The 26,453-nt window shown below is 40.1% G+C and overlaps 1 protein-coding gene across 5 annotated transcripts; it reads right to left on the minus strand.

Annotated features, from left to right (window-relative positions):
• Positions 1 to 4,097: 4,097 nt before the first annotated feature.
• Positions 4,098 to 26,389, minus strand: fhip1b (FHF complex subunit HOOK interacting protein 1B). Of its 5 annotated transcripts, none has more exons than XM_046404133.1 (13): positions 25,854 to 26,389; positions 24,513 to 24,613; positions 21,334 to 21,809; positions 19,287 to 19,691; positions 18,366 to 18,596; positions 15,897 to 16,142; positions 15,238 to 15,405; positions 14,209 to 14,288; positions 13,482 to 13,651; positions 11,343 to 12,743; positions 10,842 to 11,035; positions 10,192 to 10,348; positions 4,098 to 9,283 (listed from the first exon to the last, which is right to left on the minus strand). In XM_046404133.1, exons 3-13 carry the CDS (start codon positions 21,460 to 21,462, stop codon positions 8,973 to 8,975), a joined length of 3,492 nt encoding a protein of 1,163 aa, XP_046260089.1. In that variant the 5' UTR covers positions 21,463 to 21,809; positions 24,513 to 24,613; positions 25,854 to 26,389; the 3' UTR covers positions 4,098 to 8,972. The 5 variants fall into 5 exon arrangements, with proteins under 5 accessions (XP_046260089.1, XP_046260087.1, XP_046260091.1 ...); XM_046404131.1 differs by having other exon boundaries at positions 21,334 to 21,814; XM_046404135.1 differs by having other exon boundaries at positions 10,842 to 11,020; positions 21,334 to 21,814; positions 25,854 to 26,386.
• Between the last annotated feature and the right edge of the window lie 64 nt (positions 26,390 to 26,453).

A 26,453-nucleotide genomic window follows, 5' to 3' on the forward strand; every position in this document is an offset into this window, starting at 1 on the left:
GGGTACAGTCCTGTGCATGAATACTACATAAACTAATGTCTTTTTGTAGTATGATTTTTTGGGGGGGTAACTATAACAAACAAACCAAACAAATCAGCTATCAGCTGTACAACTTGGCTGAAATGACCAAAATTATGTCTCAAATTGTAAAATACCTTTTTAGGTTAAGAAGAATGATCATATATATCAGGTGCAACTTTTGGTACTTCACAATTTTTATTCCTCAACAGTTATTACACAACTATTCAAAAATTATTTCAAAAAGACCCAGTCTTAAATATGGTTCATTCATTTATGTGTTTAAGCTCATCAAGCAGTCTCAGCATATCATTGCTTTAGTAACAAATGGTATATACTGTTTTTATGTCAGGTAAATCCAGTGATTTTAATTTAACTGTAGCCTCCTGATTGCTAAAGGTTGAACACAGGTAAGCAAAACAAAGCAGTAAATGTGACAAAAAAATGAGATTTTTTTCTTTTTGGGGGAAAAGTAAGCAATGTTACTCTGTTTAAATGCAACATTTCAGTTTTAATATTACACTTGTTATGATTATCAACTAGTGTGATTTTTTATTTTATTTGAATGTTTTACTTGCGACAGACAGATAAGGACCTCCTGAAATGTAGTTAGTTTGTCTTAACATTGCAGCTAATGTTGCTGCAATTGTAGAAATAATAACATTATACTGGTGATGGCCCAGTAGTTCATTTTATATTTTGCAATTTCTCATTACGTTGTAATGGACAAGCTTCTCAGCTAACATTAATGATACCAACTTAACATTTAATGGTTTTCACCATGTGAATGTCAAAGTCCTCCATTGTTGTCCAAAAACCCAGAGGAACATAACAATGAGCCAACGTTGTTCTGGGTAACATGTTCCATGTGAAAATGCACTAAAATTTATTTTGACTCACTCCCACATAATATGACCCAGTGATGTAATTCACTGGAGTAAATGTGGATTCATCTGCAAATGAAAATAGTCCCCGATAAATGCAGTAGCCTACTTCATGAGCCCCCTTTCTAAAATTGAATTTGTGCTCCACAAACAAAGTTGCTTAAGTATAGATTATCACTAACCTTACCTATGAGATGAAAAAATGGAGAAAGGCTAGTCAGTTGAATAAGAGTTTCTGTCCAACTCTGAAGTTTGGAGTGTTGGACCCATATTTTGAATGAAAGTGGCTGTAGTAGATTTATGCACTACCTAATACTAAGACCTTGTGGGAGCAGATGTTGGTGTTAATAGATGAGTGTATTTAATATTTTTGAAAGTAGCATCCATATTTAGAGTACGGAATACGGTAGGTCTACTTGCTAAAACAACTATATATAGTTATATAACAAATTATTAATTAAACATTCTGAAAATTCAAAAAAATTTTCATGAGTTACTTGTACTTTGATACTTGGATATGTTTTAGTTGACATGTACTGAATTTATTTTTTCCTGCATTGTACTGTTGTTTCATTTTTTTAATTGTGGCATGTCTACTTGCACTTAAGAGATGAGATCAAGAGATTTTCCCTTTTCTTATTTATATTGCAGATAAGTGACAGGTGTGTCTGAGGCACTGTGCCAGTCCCATCTCTTTGTGTCACACAGCAGGTTCCCACTCACATTACCAAACTACATTATAGATGAGGAGGATCCAATTGCTCTTCTAGTGACTGCTGTAGGATAACTGGGTAACATTAAGAATAAAATAAACAAGCAGACCAGTGTTACCTCTAGGCTGTATGTCTGCCTCAAAAATAAGACCCAATTCAGAAATCATCAAGACTGTAACTGTACTGCAAAAACAAAAAGATCTGGTAAAAAATTACCTTGCCAAACATTTTCCATGATCCCATTTTCACACAGAATAGAAATGAAATCAAGGAAAACTCACTAAGATCGTGCTTTATAATAAAATCATTGCACACAGACTTTGAATGACAGTAAACACAAATCCATGACTGTCTTACCTGGGATCAGGTACCAACACTGCTGCGACCCCATGCTCTGCTCTTCTTTACAACTCCCTCACTTCTACCATTAACCATCAGCCCTCCCTTTGTGCCTTTTCCCCTCTTGTTGGCTGTTGCTAGGAGACCATCAAGCCGACTCCAGTTTCTTTTGTATGCGAACTCAGACTATGCTGTCACAGCTGACATTTTTCTCAAGCATCTTCAAGCTGTGTACTTCATGCCTTAGTTGTAATCCTGCCTTAGTTGTAATCCCACTTTAAATAATAAGAACAGGGTGGAGAGCAAATTCATTGATGACACAGAACACACAGGCTAATGCCTGAGGAACCAACACTTCATGTTGAGAAATACTTCTAACGAGCTGTATGATGCTATTTCACAGAAGTGCTTGCCATCTGCATTACATATTGATTTCTAGGGTCAGTTTAATGTTTGGCACATACTCAGTTCTGGGTTTGAGTCAGTTCTGTTTGCACAAACTTTGTATGCCCTGAGCCATGTGTCCATGATGTTCTGGTGACCAGGGCTGCACAGAAAAGCTTCAAATCCTCACACTGGAGAGGCTGTAATGTATTTTGAGTATTGTAATATTAGTGGCTGTAATATTTATTATGAGTATTTTTATATTATAAAAATATTTAAGAGATAAATAATAAATATTTTATTTTTGGAACTGATTTGTTGACTTCTAGCTTTATCCACTTTAAACAATATCCAGATGTCTGGTCATAGGTGCATCAGTGTATGTGACCTCCAACTTCTCTCTAATTTTGGTTCTGAATTGACCTCCTGCAGTAGATAAGAATGAACCCAACTTGGTTTAGGGTTTCTTGAACACTGCTGCATTCATCTCTGTTGTTTTCTTCTCCATCTGTTCACCAGTGTTGAAAGATGAGAACAAAAGTACCAAGAATTATTCATTTATCACCACAGTGTCAGCTGGTAATATGGCTCAGCCTCTTGGTTTCTATCAGAGAAACGTTGTTTTCTCAGACCTGATGAAATACTCCTGAAATTGAGGTATTTGTGTGTCCCTCCTCAAAATGGATCAATAACAAATGGATACTTCTTAGCATCGGTGCAGTGAGCACATTAACAAGCTCACTCGTTGCAAGTGTTTTCTGGTCTTTTATCAAAGTTGTTTATTTCCTGGAGCCTCATTTATATGAGAGACTAAGGATCAGTTTTGATCTTAGGGTGGATTTAAGCAGAAAACCATGTATGAATAGTTATTTATAGAACTGTACTTTGATGTGGAAATGATCTGATCTTTTCTTTCAGCAAAGTCTAGACTTGCGTGGTATTTCTGATGGTAATATAGGAATTATCAGTGGAAGATGTGAGGGATTAGCAGATCCACGGTCATTATTCTTCAACATGCTGCATCACTTTATCCTTTCATATTGAATTCTTAGGACCATTTCTTTCTTTCCATCCTTCTGTCCCACCTCATTCTCTGCAGCGCCACCACACTCCCAAACTGACAATGTTTGTAATTACCATTTAGTCCCTGAACACTGAACAATACATGTTGCCTGACTTTGGTCTGTTCCTCAAAAAGTTTAACTTTCTCTTTTGGTCCATGTCTATTCCTGACTAAACCCCTGCTCCATTATGTAAGGGGAAATCACAAGTCAGGAGATGTCAGTTTAAGTTGACTTGAGATTTATAAATCACATGTGTGTAAGTTACAAATGAGATTCATAGAACCTGCTCAGTGAGATTTCTTTTTGCTCAGCACTGACAAATGATCTTAAGACTAAGTTCAAGTACAAATCAATTTTATTTTATTTTTACAAATAAGGCCCCTGGTGCTTGTGCTCAATTAATACTCAACTTTTATAGTTTTTTGCAGAGTTTCTCGTTAAATACTGGATAGTTTAACCTTTCCACACCTCTAAAAATCTTTCAAATTAATTAAATCCCTTTCTGCTTGAACTAATGTCTACATTAAAGCCATACATTATCTGTGATAGGAGGTCACAAGTGGACATTCCTTACTGCACAAACCACAGTTTTACCAAAATGGAGATATGATGTTTATATGGAACCTAGATTAACATTGTCCACCACTCAAACAGTCACAGGACAACAAAGAAAGAACACCAGGACAAATGCAATATTGCTAGGCAAAGAATTTATAAATTAATAAAAACATTCCCTTTGTAGTGTTCTTCTGACAGCTTTTCCCACTTTGTATTTTTGTCCTTTTTTTCCTAATGATTTCAAAACATAGAAAAATATTTCTGACAACATTCATCATTACATTTCTTTTTTTAGCATGATTTCATTCTGTCTTGTTGGTTATTTCACATACCATCTGCATGTTTGACCCAATACTTTTTACAGTATTTACACATTAAATCCACATCATCTTTCAACTTCAAACAGGGGACACCACAGCATGTTTTGCATAGATCACAAGGGAGAAATCAAAAGTGAAAGTTTCAGCAAAAAAAAAAAGAAGTGAAAAGATACTGTACATCCCGTGATAGGCATTACAAATCAACACATGAAAAATCGATTTCAAACATGGCACAAAGTATGTTCAGAAATCTGGCGTGAAACAAATTCTAAGCATCAACCGAGTCCCTTCAGATGGAAGTCAAACAGCCCGAACTGTTTCAGCTATATTCATACAAAAAAAACAAAATCATTTCCAGAAATCAACCGTGTGACTGCATGTGTTTGCACCAAAAATGTGTTGCAAAGCTTGACTGGAAGTTTCATCTGGCAGACTCCACTGCTGTTAATTGCGTTGGGTTCTTTGACCCACTTTACATTGTGTTGTGGTGATGGAACAGCCAATCATAACCCACCCTGAAACAAAAAGGCGTGCCGTTCAAATCAAAGTCAGTTGCTGTTTGCAGCATGTTTGCGTGCATCTTTGTATGTACAAAACACAGAAACTGAAAACATAACACGAATTTAGCCACAATTGTGAACACGAAAGGTGTGAGATTCTACTTTTAGCTCACTGACTTAATTGTCATGTTCAAGTACATCTGTCTGAAACACAGACAGCAGGAAAAGAGAAAGAAAATCTGTGACATTTTCTGAAGCTTAGCTTTGGGTTTACCACTCAGCACCATCTCATCTTTGTCAGTTAACAGATTCAACAGATCACACTTTGATCCAGTAAATAAAGTCAGAGTCTGAGTAGAGCTGGGGAGAAACGAGGACACAGTAGCCATCACGGCATCACAAAGACGTGCTCTGTGATAATAATAAAATACATACATTTAACTTTTTTTTAAATGAATTTGGTTTCCTCTAAAGAATCATTACAGTCAAGACTTTTAAAGGAGTTAAAGACATTTCAGGACTGGTTTCACTATCCAGCCGTGGCAGCTGCTGTCAAAAAACAAAATGTAAAGTAATCTAATGTATGTCTAAGGAATTTAAATCACTTTTGGTGTTTTGGTATTTTCATCTGGTTGTCCTCCAGTCCGTGATCCTGACTGGTGTCTGGACAGTTTGTTTTTATTTGTGTGGGGAGGTCATTTTTCTACCAGCAGAGGAAGCTGTTTGTTGCCATTCATTCTTCTGTATGAAAAACAATTACCACAAAGTTGAATACTCCATCTCAGGAACTACGCAGCCTAGATCACATTGGTCAAACGTTTATTTCACTGTGTGCGCATTGAGTTTTCACCATATCAGCGTTGCACTAAATTAATCGCTGATTACAGTGTGTCATCTGACAAATCCAGGCCAAAGTCCCTGATAGGATACAATCCCTTATAAAAAAATACTTAAAACTTACAAACTTTGTTGCATTTATGTCTTTGTTTTCTAAACAATGAAAGAAAAATAAACAATAAATAAAGCAGTGAAAAATGACTGTGGGTGGTGTAGACAGGTGCAGAGGGCAAATCAGCAAAATGTTATGCCTAGGAGGACCAATGCCAACAATTCAAGTACTGCAACTCAAAATGACTGAGCAGCATCCCTTTTTATGAACTGAATCTCACACTGAAACACAAAACTGAAACATGCATTGCCCTGTAATCAGCTTCAGCTGGCAAAAATCACCTTTCCAAAGACAATCCAGGTTTATTACAGATCGGGTCTTGAGGTTTGACCATCGGTTCTACCATCTGACAACTCTGTAGCACCAACAAACATGATGAGTACAATTGTTTTCTGTCCTTCAACATTTACGCCTATTTGGCGTACTGTAAACTGTTTTACATTAGGTAGTGGCAGCTTTTTTTTGTGGGATCATTTGAAATTACTCTCAACATTACAACACTACATAAACAAGGTTGTTATGTACCGTGAAACTGTCGATGATTGTTTAAACAGAAACACTGGAGGAGGGGGGGGGGTCAGGTACTGTCAGAGATTGTCTTTGGTGATAATGAATGCATCGAAGGAATACAGCTAACTGACTGAAGCTGCTAAAGTTAAAACGCTACTGACCAACTCAACAAGTGGTCTGAGAAGCTCAGCATTTACCACCGTGCTAAAAGTATGACCACTCTCTGACGGAATAATTTGTAAAAATAGTTACTTTAAAAGACACAATCTTGAGTGTAGAAGTAGAAGAACCTGGAGGGGAATGAGACCCCCTGGCCTTTCCTGCACATCAGAAACATTAACCTTGTTCTGCACACACAGACGAACAGCAGAACAGGTGAACAGATGGCTGGACGGATGGCAGTGGGTAAAATACAGACGTGATTTCTCTACCAATTTAATTAGCCGAGAGGAAACATTCAGTGTGAAATGTGTTCTTGTTGCCGTCGCTGATCTCTGTAGGCACCAGGATGACTCACTAACCACTAAAATCTACTGCATGGAAGCTCAGTTAAGCTCTGCACTATTGCACAAACCAAAGGAAATTTACTCTACACTACTTAATTATTATTTCATTATAAACATGGCCTGAATTGGCATGCAGAAATCCTTACCTAATGGCATTTGAAAAATTGTGGAGTGTTACGAAATGTGTCTAAAAATTCCATAGAAAAGTGAGTTACAGGAGTAATGAAGTACTACATTTACAAACTATGGCTTCGACAAGTTGTCAGAACATGATGTGTGTGTTTAATTTCAAAGGTTAAGACTCTGCAGGATGGCAAGAGCATTTATCATTTATTATTCTCTGCTGCTAAAAATTGAGAGAAAATAGCTATTATGTGCAGGATATGATTTCTAAATGATTTCATAAAAAGTTGGGTTAAAATTAGATGGACTTTTTAAATGGATTGCAGTCATGCAGGTGATGCTTCATTTTTTTTTTTCTCTCATAATTTCCCTTCTGTACAGCACAGAACCAGAAAATTTGTTAGGGCATTACAGACCTGTAAAATAAAGAATGGCCATCTTAAAAAAACAAAACAAACTAAAAAAAACCCCAACATGCAACAATTCAAAGCCTCAAAGGTTTCTTCAACAGTGAGGTAAAATGAAGAGCTGCATGGGAATTCTGTCTTGGCAAAAGCTTTTAACACTGTGTGGCTGGAACTTCATTCAACCTCACACGCGAAAAAAATAAATTAAATTCTGATCACAATACTGGAAACGACTCCTCCACATCCACACACACATTTGTACTTGGTACCTATAATGAAATGAAGAGACAGGAGATATTACACTACTAAAAATGAGTGTTAGTGTTGAAAAATAGCAGCATGTTAACTTCCAAGCTGAACAACTTTGTATGTTCAGTTTGTCCCATCTCATTCTTAAGAGTCACTACTTTGAAGCTAAAACAAAAATGAAAAAAGTGAAATGGAGAATGCTTCTTACAAGCTTCATCTTTAGCTCACAAAAGATGTGTTGTTTAAAGTCAGCGAATACCTCAATACCTTTTTCAAATGTCAGTTCAAAGTGAATGGAAACCGTGCCAAAAGCTCCCTAGAAATAAAACTCCTTCCCTTCTCGCCTGTCTCTCACATACTCTCGGGTCTTTTAAAAAGACTAAATGACACACAAAAGGTATGAATTGTAAAGCAGTGCTGTCTTGTCAATCACACAGCCTCTTTTATGGCAGTAGGTGAATGGCTTATTGATGGCCTGACGAGCTGGCGTCATTCGTTCAAATAAACTCATACGCAAACGCACGTTGCTGATATGTCTTGAAAATGGTGCAAATGCAAAAGACAAAACATTTCAACATTTCAAACAAAACATTTTTTTTTTTTAAAAATGGCATTAATTAGCCAAAGATTTCCAGTACTTCTGTGGTGCTCGTGCTAATTCACGGGAGAGAAAGTGCCACTCAAACTCACATATGAGTTTCAGTTTTCATCTCATTCACTGATGTCTAGTCTTTGCAGCAGTGTGGCCTCTTCTTACTAGGAACTCTTGCTGTTTTTCTGTCGGCTTTCATTATTGGTCAGTCCTTGACAAAAAGCTCTTAGATGAGAGTGAATATGAGCTTGTCGTACAGAGGTGGCCAAAGCCGACTGGATCACTTTGTAGTCGATTGAGCATCCTACACTGTGTTCAGTGTTTTTCCGGCCAAGCAATATTTGGTGTTAGTCAGAATTTTGTTGAGGACAAAAGCTTCGTCTCCTCTGTGCCGCCTGAAAGCACCCTTTCAACTTAAAAGAAAAAGAGTATCGACTAGCACCAATATGTGCACCTATTTCTTTTATCTGTGGCTTTACTGTGTCACATTATACCGTGACATGGTATGTATATGTACACGCTCCCAAATATCAAGCATTTACAGAGATTTTCTGTGTATAGAATGTAAATATAATACATGATATGAACAATATCATCATAAGGTTTACAGTTTACAATTGATGAAAATTCTTACAGTCCTATACGTGTTCCATGATGATTTTGGTACAAAAACGCCACTGCTTTCATCGCGCTTTCTGTCTGTGTCATTGCAGACAACCCTCTCCAGTGACAGAAAAGTCTCAGTGCTCCAGTTTACCCTCTCGTGATGAGAGGATCCTAGATAACTCTCTTTACAGCACAAACAAAAAAATGGAGGCTAACGGAGGCTAAGAGCTAGATTTGAGGAGTTTACCGTCTATTCCTCTGCCTCCTGGCTGCGAGGGAAAGGCAGAGTGACAGCGTGCTCTTGAGCCAGGGCAGCCAGCTCCTTCAGGAACTCACAGAAGATGACGGCACAGTACACAGCGTTTTTTACTCGCAGCGCCTCTGCTTGCTTCTCCAGGCTGGTGGCCCCTCCACCTCCACCGCCCCTGAACAGAGCGCTGTGCAGTGATTGGCCACCGTCCCGTACGTGTGCGAGGGCCAGCTGAGCAGCATGTCGAGCCCGGGTGGGGCTGTTGGTGTGACGCAGGATCAGATCTCCAAGAGATGTCTTACGACTCTTCACTGAAACAACAAAACATAGTTTATAATTCATCACAGTGATAACAAGGATGTGTGTCCTGATATGAAGTGAATTTAGTTATACAGGGCTTTCAAACATGACTGGTGGAGTTCGGATTGTTTTGGTTAACTACTTTCACACACAGGATATGTGACTTGGTAACAAATTACTGGACAAGAAAACTATGACTGTGACAAGTCTGTTGGTCTACGATTAAACATTTAGAATTTAGTTATTTCTGTGACATGAATGACGACATCTTAAAACAAGACAAAGTAGGCAAATTATTGTTACAAAAGTAACATAACTGTAGGAAATTCCAGGAAATAAAAGGTAAAATATATCATCCCACTAGTACACTGCATCTCGATGAGTTCAACACCTTCTTTGTTGTTGTTTTATATCAGATCTACCTCTTAAATGTATTTCCATGTGAACGCTTTTTTTCTTTCAAATTCATTAGTATAATTTAATTAATATGACTGTCTCTCTGAAATCAATTTAATCTTTTTTATTCTCTTCTGTAAATTATTTGTCATCAGCTCTTCTGTATTTATGCTTAAATTCTATGTGAAGGCACTTAAAAACTACTGCAGTGTATGAATGATTCCATATAAATAAATCTGCTTTCACTTTTTTTTTTCTTTTAACAGATAAGAAACATTTTTTTTGTCTTCATAATTAAAAGAATCACATGCAAAGAGGTTTCTCATAAATGCCTGAGGCAATCTCATTCTGTTCCAGTTTAACAAGTGAGACAAGAAAGGCACAAAAGGCAAAACCTGGCTCAAAGCTCCCTGATGGCTGATTAGAAGTCAGAGAAACACCACACACACACGCGCACACACACACACACACACAGAGTATGTGTAAGTGCATATACTGTGTGGTCTCCTGTTTCCATCCTCACCTAGTGAATCAGAGCGTCGCAGAGGAGGAACTGCTGCAGGCGTCCAGTCCACTTTGCCTCGGGCCACCAGGTACTGCTGGGCTTTCTTCAGCATGGCTGGGAAGTCCTCGTGGGAGGCTGCAAATGCCTCGATGCGGTTCTTCACAGAGCTTAAGACCTGAAGTGAGTCAAAGAAAAACGTTTAGAGATCTGACTGATCTTCAGAAGCAGTCGGCTTTTGATAACTTGGTCAGTAAATTTCATTTGGTCACTCTACAAAATTTGACTTGGTGAAAGTTTCTGACATCGATGCTAAGACTAATAGACTAATATTGTTAATAGTGCACTATTTTTTCCACTGTTCACTCCAGTATTAGATATTCATTTACAGAATCTTTGAAGATGGGCTGAAATTGAATATGGAAAAGAAACTTTGCATTGTGGGCCTGGTGCCTTTGGAAGAGAAGCTTGAACAGATTGAGGTGGGCTGGAAGTGGACAACGATGCCTATAAACAGGAGACTAAAAACTGTCATTGCTCCAAGAGTAAATACAGAAACCTTTTTCTCCAGGTTGTACTGAGCACCTGGTTTAGAAATGAAAAGGTCTTAACAAAGATAAGGAGAGCATTCCTCAGCCAATATATCACAGGTTTTGGCTGGTGCAGCGTACCTGGATCAGTGACTTGACGCTGGGCTGGAAGACCATGTTGGTGTTGAGCAGGAAGGAGCGTAGGAGGGGCTGAGGATAGCAGGCCAGCTGGGCCACAATGCCCGTGAGCAGGATGTTGACGTACAGCGAGTTTTGGAGCATGTTCTCCAGCTTGGCAAACAGAACCACCATGAAGGGACCTGCCCAGACAACAACTGACAGATCATTGGATGGAAAGATGCAAAGACACAACTTAGGCTTAACTGCATGTGAGTGAACTGAGGATGAAATCAAAGGACTTTTTGACAGCTTTATTTAAATGACTAACATGGCAGTGTAGTGGCTGTCGTACTGTGAAGAACAGGCAGCGGGTTGCCTTAACAGCTTGTATAGGTTAATTAAACTCTAAAATTTATCTATTCCTCCTTCTGTGAACTCAGGACTTGAAGTGTGTCTAGAAACAAAGTTTATTAGAAAGAAAAATTCTTGAGAATGAAGATGAGAACGAGATCAATGTCTCACCTGTGTATGGATGAGAGGCAGGCTGATTTAGTGGTCGAACAGGACTACAAAGGCCCACCACAGATCCTTCCCCCTTTGTGTCACCAGCGAGCTTCACCTCCTGGGCTGAAGACAGCTGCTGTTCGTTCTCCTGCTGCTCAGCAGATAGGGACTCCCTGGTAGTTTCATCCTGCTGGCAGGCTGCTTTGGTGCGCTCCTTCACCCGGTCCTCCAGCTCTCTCAGCTCCTGTGTGAAGGCCTCGATGCTGATTCCCTGTCCGTTGGAGTCCCCAGGTAGCTGTGGTTCTCCTGGTGCCTGTTCCAGCAGCTCCTGGATGAGACTCTCTACAGACTGTTGCACCTGGTTGGCTTCTGGAAGATATGAGGATGCACTGTGCGGGTTTGAGGTGTTGCTGGTCAGCAGTTTGGTGTCAGACACTGGCTGGGCAATGGGGCTTTGAGAGGGAATCTGGTTAGCGCAATGAGATTTTGCATCACTCATTTCACTGTTGCTAAAAATGGACTGTGGGAGGGCCGTGCAGCTTTGGGAGGAGCAGGTGACCAGGGATCCATTTTGATTTGCGTTTTCATCTAAATATTGCTGCTCCCCTAAGTCTCTCTTCACTTTCTTTACCTCCAATCCTCTGTCTCGATTGTCTGAACACCCGTCCTCCTGCCCCAACGTGCCATTATACATGGCCTGGTAGCTAACAGTGATGGGAGAAACCGGAATGTGAGGAGCTGGGGATGAAGCAGGGAGGGAAGCTGATAAAGGGGTGGCTGAAGACGAGGAGGAGGGGACAAGATGAGGTATAGGCTTTGGCAGAAGTTCCTCTCTCTGCAGGCTGCGTTTCTTGGAGCGTGGCGTGAGGCTGATGCAGTTGTTTTTGCCAATCGTGACATCCCACTCTCCACTGTCCCGTTCAGAGCTGCTCCACTCGGATCGTGCTGCAGCCACAATAGCCGCCCTCTGTTGGCCTGGAGGGGTATTATTGCCTCCTGCCTGCTGGAAAGAGAAGTGCTCAGGGAACATTGCCATGGAGGCATTGGAGGTAGGCGGAGGTGGGGGTGGAGGGACTGTGTTAGGGGATGGGTTTTCTCCATCATAGGGCGCTGACCAGTCACGGCAGGCCCAGGAGCAGAGCTCAATGCCCCGCCGGGCATCTTTGAGGTACTCCAGGTAACCCGAATCCCAGTCCAGACACTCTGTGTGAGCCTGCTGTTGATGCATTGGGCTGTCAGGGGACAAGGGGTGGGAGCTGGAAGAACCCGACTGCAGCGTTTCCATTCCAGTGGGGGTAGAGGGACCTCCTCCTCCTCCTGATCCACCGCCGCTGCTCTGTTGGCGGATGAAGAAGGCTAAGCGAGATGGGGTGCTGGGTCTGGGTGGGGCTGGAGACTCTGTGCTGGGACTGTTCAGTACTGTAGGATGACAAAAATACAGATTAAAAGAGCTCACTTTTAAACACCACTGGTTAATTAATGTCGTATCAAAATTATTAAATGTACATGCAAAGTGAACTTTCATCTAAGTTTGTCTTGATTTTATATGTAGAAATATGATGCTTCTGCAGGTTGCAGCAGGTTCCAATGAAAAAAAAATGGCACTTAAATTAGTTTCTCTTCTTGAATTACTTAATTTGTATGCATACACAGCTGCTAGCCTGCCGCTAACACTCTGGGTGCTCCTCTCTCACTGACAAGTGAGAAAGAATGATTATCTAGTCTCTCAGTCAAGATTTAGTCACAACTTTGGATTAATGTTAAAATGGAAAATAACGGATTGACACTAACTACAGCCTATAGACTCAAGTTTATATTGTACAGCCACCCCAGAGGGTCTGAGGCCCACTGATCACATCTTAAAAAATTCTGTGAGAAACACTGTAGCCTATGCCTGATGGTCCTCACAAGAGAATGAAAAAAGATGACTGAAGGGACTGGACAATTATCGTTTTGAGGATTATACATAGGGGTGCACATAACTGGTACACAGGTACGCATGCGCGACAAGTGACATTACGCATTCCTGATTTTTGTCGTGCATGCGTACCTACATACCAGTTATGTGTACCCCTGGTTATTTATGTCTGAGTGTTCACTTCATGTTTAGAGCTATAAGTGTCAATTGTTCCTTTTCCACAGGTGTTTATTGCTCACCTTTGCCCCGGAATGCACTGTCCTCATCCCGCTCAGCAGAAGGCGCTGCATTAAGCCGGCAGCACTCTGGGATCAGAGACAGGAACTTGTCCGCTGATTTTCCGTACATGTCAGTCTCCCGGATAGCGCGACGCTGACTCAGCATTACATGGTTACAGGGCAGCAGATACCTGGGAGCAAACCACATGGATATACACTGTTAATCCCCATACAGACTATAACACATATGTTATTATTTGGAAAATTGTTTCCGTTTTGGCAAAACCAGTTAAGACTTAGTCAGTTTCGTTGGCAGTGTTGGTTACTGTATCTCATTGAGATGGACCAGCTGGTTAAACACTGCAGTTAACAAACTTTACTTAATGTATCATTCTCAGTCATCCTTGTCATGAAACGCAAAGTATAACATCAGAGGCAGCTGAATGTGCTTTTTTACTTCAAAAGACAAAATCTGAATAGCAAAACTGGCCACACAACATTGTTGCCACATTTGTGGAAACATGTTCTCTACTTCTCTCTCAGACTGTTTGGAGACAGAAGAAAACAAGACTATTCCTTTGTTCAGTTTTTCTACATTTTTAAAGGAAAACACACAAGTTCAGCTCATGTAGCTCTCATCGAATGACTGAGTAGGGAGAAAAAATATATAACACTAAATCTGTGTTTTTATATTAAATGAAATTATTAAAACGTAACACTTAGGAGGATGTAAGGTCTGCAGACATACCTGAGAACAAGCTGCAGCATGACGTCTTCACAGTTCAGGGACAGAAGAGTCCTGAAGAGGCTCAACGATACCATGCAGAGCTGCAGCACATAATATACATGCATAAGAAAGCTAGTTAGAAAACTTTGAATATCTGCATAAACATACACTCACTGTCCGCTTCATTAGGTATAATGGCAATGTAATGCAATCCAACACAACAGCCGTAAATTGTCAGGTTTTGTTGATACCCTCACAAAGGAACAGGTGAGGTTTATTACAGATGTCACTGGGTGGTGATGCTGTACTGCAGTGAATCACACTGAAATGTGGTAATATTCTGCCTTTCTCATGCATACAAATGCGGTGGATATAATATTGAGAAATAGCTCTCAGGATAATGCAGTCCAGTTCAACAGCAATGAAGATGACAAGTTCACTGATGAATATGTACTTAAATGAATACCTCACTGACAGTGTCTATATTAAAACTGAACATTATCTTTGCTATAGCAGAATTGCTCTGCTCCTACTGAAGAGGTCAACGACTGTATGATGCTCCAAAACATGGACGTCTTTTGAAAAACCTGTAATTTTGCCACAAATCTGTATTAAAAATGTACAACGTGACACATGAAACTTTTTTCCTCATTTTCCATGTGGGAACTCTGTGTTCAGCAGTTCTGCTGCAATAAAAGTAAGCAAACATAAGACTGAAGCTGCCACCAACCACAGCTTTCCCAAAATCAAAATCTTTACTTTCTGTTGTGTTTCCATTGTTCCCATTCAAAATGATGTTTAAACTCCAACAAAGACGATGGTGAAGTGATGAAACCCTTCTTTTTTTCCTAAACACCATGATTGTCTCAGATGGATGAAATGTATTTATTTGGATGGAATTTCACTTGTTTTACCAACTACAAACAAAGTGCAACACGATACTTCTGGATTCAGCTGGAGTCATTCTCAGTCAACTTTTGCTCTCAGCCCACTCACCACCCACACAGCTGAGTTTATGTCAGAGCCTCTATCACACAAACACATCTATACCCTTGAATTGCTGCTGATGCGCGTGAGCAGTGTGTCCAGGATGGTGTCGTTATCGTGACGATGCAGCAGGATGAATCGCAGGAAGGTTTTCAAGAGGGAAGTCTCTGACACACTGCGCAGGAAAAGGTCCAGGTAGGCAGTGCTGGCGATCATCTCGTCCACCGACGACTACAAACACACACACACACAAATTTGCATCAAAACTGCAGAAGAGGGCAGCATGACAAATGTCCTATAAATAAGCTCAAGTCTACAATTTAAGCAGGCAATAAAACAATTTCGACTGGTCATTTTTTGCCTTGACTCACACTGTGACTCATCTGTTGAAGAAAGTCAAGGAAACAAATCAGTTCTTTGTGTTCTAAGTCTGCAGCCAATTCACTTCAAATACAAAATATAACAATCTCTTACAGTAACTCAAGAGGGGCAGTAACTGGGTGATTATTTTTAATATGGTCCACCATCCTCTTTTAGTGACAGGGTCGGTTTACCCAAGTTCGACACACCTTTAAGGATATCTGGCGAGGATGCTCATAGTTCGTGGAGCTCAAATCCTTTGGACCTATTTTCTAACATAAAAGTTGTTCCACTGTAAACAAGTGACAGGGAAGTCTGCTTATCCAGAGCAAGCATGTTTAAGCCACCCATCCGTTTCCCACCTTGTGCAGCGCAGGGCCCATGACAGGTATGAGGAAGCCGTTGTGGAGGTAGTCCAGGAGCTGAGAGCGGACAAGGGGATGTGCCACCTGAACCACAGCGTTGCAGAACTCCAGCGAGTTCATAAACAGCACGAGCGATGACACGCCCATCCAGTCCTCCTGCCGCAGGGCATGCCAGTCATCTCCTCGGACCTCAATCTTCCTGGGCAGAGAGGAGTAGAGAGCGCTGAGGCCGGTTGCCAACACCTGAGAAGAGACAGAGAGGCTTCAGATACAACTGCTCATTCTCATCCCCAGTGGGTCAGTCTACTCTCTGGTAAAAACCTATGTGTATCCCGATTGAGCAATGTTTATTTTGCAAATGAACTTGTTTTTGTATTGATGGAAACCATAATCCATAAACAACCAACAAGACCAAAACAGTAAGGATGTATGACATTTTATAGATCAAATGATGACTCACTTTGTGCTCACCACTAATGACTCAACATGTCAACAAAGCTCACTTCCCTACGGCAGTCTTAAGAAGTGAGCTGGATAAGCAAACTAACTTCCCAGTACATACATAGATGATGAAAAAGACCCCATTTTACACTCAATGTAAAAGCTCTCAGGTAATTTAGCTGATGACATGTATGAAACTGTATTTTTGTATTTTCATGGATGAGTGAAAATATATGAAGAAGAAGAACTTGTTTGCCCAATTAAGCAAATTCATCCCAAAAACAAAGTCAAATAATGATTACACAGAGAGTGAGACTCAGGCAGAGTGTTTGGTCCTTGCTGCCACCTCCACAAGTCCTTCCAGCCTGTAAGTAGGTCAGACCAAAGCTGCTGGAAGGAGGACGAATGGAAAATAGCTGAGACAGCTCTTTAACATCGGAGTGAGCAGGCAGAGCCAAAGATAACAGTACTGACCACAGCATTAATTTATGGTACACAGACATAGTCATCACGCAACATTATTTAATCTCATTATACAGTTTCAAAGCTAAAATGTCACTGAGTTGCTGTAACTTGTGACCAGATTTTGGCTGCTAAAACTGGACTTCGAACAATGGCCCTGATGTTCAAATGCAGCCAGAGCACAACTTTGCCTCACACTGTATCACCATAAAAATGATATCCAGCAGGTAGGCACACTCTTACTAAACAAACATTTTTAAGAAGAAGCAAGAAGTGGCTCTTTATTAACACCTAGTGGCAGCAAGAAGAAACTACAATAACTACAATAACTTCGTTTCGATCCACAGTCTTCTACATCACTGAGAGACTAAGTAAAATTTAAATTTGTTGATTATCCATCCCGGTAATTTAGACACCATTGATTTAAGCAATTTACGTAGCAGCAGTAGCAGCATGAAGGAAAAGTATAGTATAAAAGTATAAAAGTATAGTACGGATGATGTTTCCCTTATCTTCACTGGCTGATGATGGGTGGTTATTTTGTTTGTTTTTTTTTAGTTGAGATGGAGTTGACAGGATGTAGATAAGGATGAACGGTCTGTCAGAGTGCCTAGTCATGTCCTTCCCCTTCCATTATCACACACCATCACTGATGCATCTGAATTAGACAACACACATACACACGCACACACACACGCACGCGCACACACACTCGTCTCTCTTGAAAGCAGTGTTGAAAGCAAGGCAGGACTGTAGAATTATGAGCCGTCTTAAACTATCACATCAGTAAAGACTGGGTCATACTCATGTGTGGACTATACAGAGGGCTCTTTTGTGTAAGAGCCAAAATTACTGTAAATAATAGTGTTGAAGTTTTATATTATATGCATAGTATTGCAGAAGAATGTGAAATATAAGAGCTGTGAGTGAAATAAAAGAGGCTTTGGACCATATAATATAGTGAGGAGGAACAGACAGGTTGTACATTTCCAAATAATTCTCTTTGAAAGAAGCTCTGTGGGGTTTACGTTGTGGGTGGAAACTGAAAACTTGACAGGATATTGAAGATGTTACTAAATCATCAAACCAACACTGAAAGACCTCTGCTCTTTTTTTGGAGTCATTATTAAAGATCTCCTCCACACATGTATTAAAGCTTACATAAAAATTCAGCTTTTTGCGAAAAAATATAATTACCACATTCAAATTTTATTAGAACTGTCCTTTAACCTTACTTTAAAATCAGAAAATAACTATATAATTATATACACAGCTTTATGCCAGGAAATAGTTAGCTAAGACCAGTCCATTCTTTTGTAAAGCGCAATATCACATCCAGCGTGTCAACTGTCACGTCCACAACAGCAACAGCATTACAAACCTCAGCACATAAATAAAATGTAAGACACCTCAGGAGAGGAAGAAAATTGGCCTTCCTATGTGGGGAAATAAAAAACGGTCCAAATTCAGCACCAATTGTAGCCACATACCACTAAATCCCCGGTTACGATCTAAAACATAACACTTTCTGACAACATAGCTGTCATGAGCACCATCACTCACTGGGCAGAAGTAGGAGTTCTCGGCGATGTAACGTGCCACGGCCTCGTGACTGGCTGAAGCTGCCATCACCAGGAGCAGAGCATCTCGGGCCTGCTGTCCAATAGCTCCGTCCCGGTGGATGAATGGCACAAGCAAGGAGAAGATCAGCAGGTTAGTAGAGCCCTGTTGAGCAGGTGCCGCCCGGAACAACATCTCTAGAACCACAGGCTGCCGCGCCATAGACACACAGACCTGATGGGAATTTACAGATGATTTACAAATCACATTTGATAATAAATGATAATACATTATAAGGCGTCCTGACTATGAAAGTGATAGAAAAGATCACCAACCCCAGCAATATCAGTGCTGTTCTTCACGAGAGACTGTGAATGCTGGTTAACAGAAAACTGACATGCGACACAAGAACTTTCCATGGACACTTTCTAAACACACATATAGAGATAAAAAGTGTTGAACACTTTCTCCTCAATATAGCAAAGGTTCCAGTTTCAGACTCGGCAGCCATGGAAACCGTGAAGTCAGCAGAACACACATTATGCGTAAGACAAATTATAGTTTTCATCATTACACGTTGGACCAAGTCTTTTCCAGTCAGGGAGTCAAAACTTAATGTTTACAGTCAGGAGATAAAATCATAGAGTGTGGTGTTTAATGATTCTCATAGTTGGACTTCTTATCCAGTGGCTGCTTTTCATCCTTTTAACAACAATTTTAAACGAGTCTGAACTTTCGGACTGGAACTGGCACAGTCAACTTCACACAGTGAGAGAAATAACAAAAAGAATTTTTTATAAAAACTTCCAACCAATCCACCATCATCCAAATTTAGTGTTTTCCAACAATGAAGATGTTCTTATGTAGACTGTAGGTAAGTGCACACGCATTAGAGTCACATGCATAGACTACAGGTGAATGTACCTGGTTGAGCAGCAGTACCAGGCTGTTTTCCAGCATTGAAGGGCAACCAAGTTCTGGGTCCGCACACGCTCCCAGCAGCCTCAGCAGGGGGTGGAGGACGGCTGTGTGCTGCAGCAGAGGCTGCTGAGACTGGCCAATGAGCATCTCAAACAGTTTGAGCAGCGCCCCCTGGCTATCTGGGTCAAGGCCTCTGCGGAGGTGCCACTGAACCAGGCACTCCAGAATATTCTCAGTGACCACCAGCTCCAGTATGGGACCCATAGGTGGCACACTGGCACCGCCCTCTGAGCTCTCAGCAGGCCGCTCCTCTGCCAGTAGACATAACATCTGGTCGGTGTGATTTCTCACTGCTGTCAGGTCATCGCTGGAGGATGAAGGCTCGTGCTGCTCCAACACCCAAGAGACCTGAATAAAGGAACAGTGTTTTAGTTTAATGTTTAATTCTTACCATCACTGTTTTTCTGTGAGAAGATTGAAAAAAAAACAAAACAAAACAAGAAAAGTGTGACCTCTAAAAGGCCTTTCATTCCATTTCAATGGCCATTTTGTTATGTCATGACAGGAAAAGCACAGGTATAAATAATACCATTAATAACAAAATTATTAGGACAAAATAAAACCAACAAAATTATTTTATGCAATTTGATAAAATGTAAATTCCATTGACAGGTCACACCATAAATATGGTAAAAAATAATTACTGAAACTGCAATATGTTTTTTTTCCAAGAAAAAATTCATCAAAGTTGTATAACGGTGAAAAAAAATAAACAAACTGATGTTCATAAATGTTGAGAGATTTCACAGCATTTAGCAAGAATTTTTACTGTGTGGTCAGCATGACAACAGCAACGATGAATTTACAGATCCGTGAGCAGCTTGTTCAGATAAGACATGAGTTGTTTGTTAGCTTGTTGTAAATGTATGAGCTAAGCCTCTGCTGCTAGGAACCAAATTGGTGAATGTATACGCTATACACACACACACACACTTTCCCACAAAGCCACTTGGTATTCTTTTATGTTCTAATATCCCCTTACATGTAACTGCACAACAGAGGTATATAGCATATCTCTGCCATCCTTTTAAAAGCTATGAAATAATGGAGGACTAAGATGTCAAAATACTGAAAAGGTGCTCCAGTTTCCTCTGCCGCAAACACGCATGTTCGGTAAAGTACTAAGAATCCTGTAGCAACATGTAGAAGTAATCGAACTTTTACTTTAATGGGTATGCTGTAATTCAGTTGCAGCATATCCACTTCCCACAACAGACCAATAAGTGTCACTCAGTCTTGTGTTGTCTCAGAGGAAATTCAACAGCCAGGCAGCGGCAAGGCTCTGTCATCTATAAAACTTTCAGCCAGTGATTGGACATAAGCCAGTCACACTGTCTGACTATTCTCATCAGCACTGGTACGGCCAACTGAACGTGTGAACGCTCACACTTGGTGTCTGAACAGATAATCATTCACCAAAACAAGAGCCTTAAAACTGGTGTCTCTATCAAGTACTGTTAACCCCTTTTTTAACCCTTTAACACTTTTTATCTGTCTGCTACTCAACACAAACAAAGAAAACTGAACATCTAATATTTTCATTTCCAACAGTACTGGTGGTAACAGCCTTGAACCAAATAGAGTTGTAGAGTAGAGTAATGCAAGCAATGACACAGTTACATAAAAATGCCTGTTTTAGCATAAAAATCCAAACCACTTATTTTGAAGGGAGACAAGTGATTACATCATGTTCTACTGCATGCACACACAAGTACAGTAAGCCCCAAGTGAGTGGTTTGGATAGTATTTTAACTAGGAACTAAAAGGCTCTCAGATCGCCTGTATGTGAGCCTTCTGCACTTATCGGTAAAGTCTAGTTGATGTGTTTCCACATCTTGGCTGTGAGACTATAAAAATAAGCAAAACTAGCAAACAGGTTGTAAAAAAAATAAAAGGGTGAGGACATAAAAAAATTGAACAATATGTTAAAACCATCACAAAATATATCATTTCATTAAAATTCAAGAGAAGAGGTGTGTCTGCAGCTCACTTGTCTCCAGTGGTTCTCAAACACCATGAGGCAGGTCTCCGGGTCAGCAGTGCACGGGCTGGAGGGGGCGGCGCTCCGGCCTGACCGACTACCAGGACCTCGCGGGTTCAACCTGCTCAGCCAGCTCATACTGGACCCAGTGAGAGGCAGGTCAAAGGTCAGAAGAACTCAAAGACAAGAGAATGAGTTCCAGTACAAGGGTCAGAGTATAGACCAACCAGATGGCAGAGAGTAAAGAGAAAAGGAAAAGGTACTGTGTCAAGGAGGAGGCGAGAGGGAAAATGAGGGCGGGGGTGGTTGTATTCGAACAGAGAGAAGGAGGTCAGCTGCAAACACGCTGTCACTGCCACTCAGTGTACGCAATGTTGAGGAAAAGCCCGGTGCTGCTTTAAAATCTGTGTGACCCTGTCCTCCCTGTAGACCCTGTCATCCAGTCTGAAGCCAACACCACTCCATAGCCAGTCAGGACAGGCACTCTGCGCTGAGTGAAAAAAAACAAAAATACAAAAATCATACATCAACATCTGAAGAAACAATGTATAACACATTTTGGCAAAAATATCTCTTTTCTTAATATTATACACACATTTTTATGGTAGCAATATGTTAGGGAAGGCCAGTTAAAGACTGGGCAAGTTGCGGAATGTTCAAAAAACACCTGTTTGAAATATTCCACAGGTAAACAGGTTCATTAAAGAGCAGACAGTATCATGACTGGGTATAAAAGGGGCATCCTGAAAGGCTCAGTCATTCACAAGGAAAGACGAGCAAGATTCACCACTTTGATGAACACATGATTGTGTATGATTGTACATGTGTGCATGGACTCAGGAACACTTTGTAAAACCGATGTCAGTAAACATACTTGGTTTGCATGCTGTTTTTATTTTATGCTTTACACAGAGTACCAACTTACACGGATTAGGGGTTGTAGAAAGGAGCCTCTCTTTATGTGTTTACATGTATTTAATTAATGGATTTATGGTTGACTTTCTGCAAAAAACAGATTTCTCAAACATTACATGAATAAGAAACTGTATGGCATTAAGGAAATATATTAAAAAAATCTAACCAATACTATCAAAAATATTTATAGTTTTTGTTCACAGTATAGCTAAATATTCTACTTTCCTACTGGGCTATCACATTCAAAAATATCTGGTGGAAGCAGTGCACTTAGTGGTATATTAAGAGGATTATTTGGAAATGACTGTACAGATGGATCAACAGTGGAAAAGTGGATTATGCCGCAAGAGTGGTTTTGAGCGTCTGGTTTTATTTTTGTTTTTTTGCAATGTGTGTTGCAATTAGAATCAATTGTAACTGTTGAGCATCCAAGCTGACCACAGCTGCTTGGGTCTGTGGGAAGAAGCAGCAAACTGCAAACATCTGACACCCACCTTTCAAGCCAACATGCCTGTTTGATACTTAAAAGACAGATGTTCTTTGTCACATTCTTCTAAGAAAAATCAATAAATGTCATAAGCATTAGTTAGTGCAGCTTGAATCCTATTTCTGCTGAAGTGTTTCAATAAAAGATCATTTATAAGACCCTCTGGTTGGTCAAGCAAAGTTCAATAGGTTATGAGTGTTATGAGAATGCAGATAAATAAGCTTTAAAATAGATAACAAACATATTATTGTATTGTTAGATTACAATTATGATATGGACTAGAGTCACATGACTGGGACTTGGGTCAGACTGGCTCAACTTTGCTAAATCAATAAAACCCCATGCTTTTCTTTATTGACTTTTTCATACAGCAGCTAAACGAGTATCTTCACACAAACAGCCCTTAAAATAGGGCAGGTAAAATGTAACGTCAACACATTTTTTTTAATGATTCACCAGCCCTGAACAACTGAGTCCAAGTTAGTGATACTCAAGTTGCTCAGACAGAATTTACTCTTTTCCTTAAATCTATTAAATGAATCCATATTCAGACACAAAAGCATAAAGAAAATGAACCCACAAAGAGTCTAAACAGGGATATCTACAGCAATATAACAGGCTGAAAACAAGCTCACTGAATAGAGTCTGCCTATGATTCACCACAAATGCAGTTATCTTAAATGCACATAAGCCAGTCTGCCTCAGCATTTGAGACAAGACATTCCAATCATGGCATTGAGGATTCAGCTAATATTAGGCATGTCACATGAGGAAATCCAAATTGTATTTTCCTTTCAGGTCACACACACAGCATCATAAAAAACATCCATAAAATGTGTTCAAAGTTCAACTAGAGATTCCACTGAGGGGAGACCGCCTTCATAAAGACAAGGGAGTTTGTCAAAGGTTAGTGATCAAACACACCATACCACAGCTTGTCTTGACTCATCTGATCACTCACACTCAGTCTACAGGCCAATACACTCTCTCAGAAGTTCAGATGGCCTGAAGTGAAGTGAGGCTTGTTTCCAACGTTTCTGTGACTTTCTTCAATGTAGAAACTGACAGCCACACCTGCTTTCTGTCCAGGTGTGCACAGGTGTGAAAGCAGGCAGAAATCCAAGATCTTTCAAAGTTCTGTCCTTCACGTTCCTCACACTTCAACTTCTGTCCCTGTCAATTTTGGCCGCTGAACTTCATTGATCACTTCTGTGTTTGCAGTGTGAGAGTCAGTTAGCTTCCATAGCAGAAATAAGAAAATATTACAGAACTCAAAAACTGTGACAGATATCAGCAGATGCAGAGTCTCCCTTCAACTAATGTGTATTTTTAAGTCGGTGGCAGAGCCAATCTGAAACATACACAAGAAAACGTGGCCTGCTGTGTGCTACAAGTGCATGCAATCATGTTTACTGTAACCACCAAACCTCTTGACATATGCAGAAAAGTTGTTCTTTTAAAGCATACAAACTTAAAGTGAGAGTAGATTTAAGATTTAAAACTAGTGATGCATGATGCTGAACTTTTGCAGATATCCTGATATTTTCCAGCTCATTTTGTCCGATACCAATACTGATACACATATTTTTTCCATCCAAATGCAAAGAAGATAAAGTCTCTCCCATAGTGGAAATAACTACATAACATTATTATCCCTACTCTTATACCTGGCCCAAGCAGATAGAGACATACAAGGCTTTTTAAAATGTTCAACTTCTCTGGGCAAAAAAGAAAACTACTTAGTCAATGGTTCACATGAACATAAGTGATGCATCATCATATCTACTTGACGTGTTGGCAAAATTCATTTGAGGCCAATGCCAATATTTCCTTTTTCAGGCATTCAGCAATAACCCCCTTCCGTTCTTCTTCTCTGAATGTCAGTGACTGTATCAAAATAAACAGAATACTACAATTTGTCATATTGTATTAACACAAAGAGACTATACACAAGTTTTTTCCTATAAAAACATGCAAAAGTATCAACTAATATGCAGTTTATTTTCTAAATAAATTAAAAAATAGCGAAAATGTGCATCACAATTCCCAGAGTTCAAGGTAGGTGACATATCTAAACTGCTTGCTTTGACCAACCAACACAGCCCAAAGATGTGTAATGTGCAATCATCAAGATCATCAAAAGCAGCAAATATTCACATTGGACAAGCCTAACCTATTAAACAGACTGATCGCTTGTCAGATATGTTGCTGATTAATTTTCTGTCAATCGACTGATCGCATTTGCTCTAATTCTAACCAACCAACAACCATTCTAATCAACAAAATTATTTGATTATGTAAGTTAATTGTTGACTTGATGCGTCCGACAAATTCGGTAAGAACATCGCAACATAATGATTTAAAGCAGGAAATGTGTAAACAAAGACAAAGTTAAATAAAACTAGAAGTCTGACAAATATACTTGACCAGCTTTCAATACTCTGTGTTGCAGGCATATTTCAGTCAGCACTCAATACCGAGGCCTAACACTATGAATTCACTGAGCGAATTCATACATGCATCATGAAGCAATCTGTTAAAGGACTGTGCACTTAATCAGAGTGCAACTTTGTCCATTTACATTTGAACAAGAAAACTGGTCTGCTGATTTGTGGGTGTATTTACACAACAGATTAGTGAAGATTAAAGTGCTTTTGCCACAGCTGACAAGGTAAAGATGACTACCAAAGCACTCCACGTGATTAGGTTGACTAATTTAATTCAGTACGTTAACAGATCGTATCCTGCAAAATCAGACATCAGTCACTGCAGTGTTTTGAGTCATGTGTCCCCTTCAGTTTGACAGACTGTTGGCGCACACTTCAGACCAACCATCAAATAAAACATCGTTGCCTTTAAATTGAGTGGTTGATTAAAACTAGCTTAACAGTATTTCGGGTTTACATATGATCTTAAAGTCACCGCCGTGCCCCAGATCTCTTTACCAAACCGAAAAGGCATACGTTAGGATCCGCCGGAAAACAACAATCAATGCAAGTCAATGGCGAGATGATATAGCAAGCTAGTTGGCACTATCAAAATAATTAGGTGACTTACAGATGTCAACCATGTATATTGTTAATTCATCAAATTTAAGTTGATATTAGGTAAATCTTTAGATACTTACATAGAATATTTTCAGGAATTTCGATAGCTGTTGTGAGGTGCTGTTTTCCACCGATACCTGCTAGCTGGTTGCTAGTAAGTTAGCGCTGGTTGGGAGCTAACGACTAGCCTCAAATGAATTCCACAATGTCAGAGCAGTAAACCGAAGACCAGCACGCAAGAAACCTGGAGACAACTGGCGAGCTAGACCATACTGAGCCGAGGGAGCTAACAAATTAACCCCTCCTCCATTGAAGCTGCAGTACATCCTGTTAACAGCAGATAAACATCCCATTAGATGATTTCTCAAACACTCTTCTCTTTCCCGCAGCCATCTTACTTTAACTCCTCCCACACGACTTCTCTGACTCACACCCACAGCGACGCAGCCTCACTCCGCTCTATGAAGTGGTTGAAGTGCCAAAATTCAGGAGCCAACACCGTGACCCAGTTCCGAACTAATTCTACCAAGTGTACATCGTGTACTCGTGTACATAGGGGTCTGTTTTGGTCAAAGTTGTGTTTTCATCGCTTTTGGAAAGATGAGCTCATGATGACTTAGCATCCTTCTTGACCTTATAGTTAAACAGTAGTTTGTCCAAGCAGTCCAAATTCAGACCAC

Source organism: Scatophagus argus, chromosome 11 (genome assembly GCF_020382885.2).
Source record: "Scatophagus argus isolate fScaArg1 chromosome 11, fScaArg1.pri, whole genome shotgun sequence".
Classification (NCBI taxonomy): Eukaryota; Metazoa; Chordata; class Actinopteri; family Scatophagidae; genus Scatophagus; species Scatophagus argus.

Coding starts and splice junctions, on each gene's coding strand:
- fhip1b (XM_046404134.1), bottom strand. CDS start 21,462: ATGAGCTGGCTGAGCAGGTTGAACCCGCGAGGTCCTGGTAGTCGGTCA. Junction 19,692..21,333: donor TTGAGAACCACTGGAGACAA/GTGAGCTGCAGA, acceptor TCCTTTATTCAG/GTCTCTTGGGTGTTGGAGCA. Junction 14,289..15,237: donor GCATCAGCAGCAATTCAAGG/GTATAGATGTGT, acceptor TATGTGCTGCAG/CTCTGCATGGTATCGTTGAG.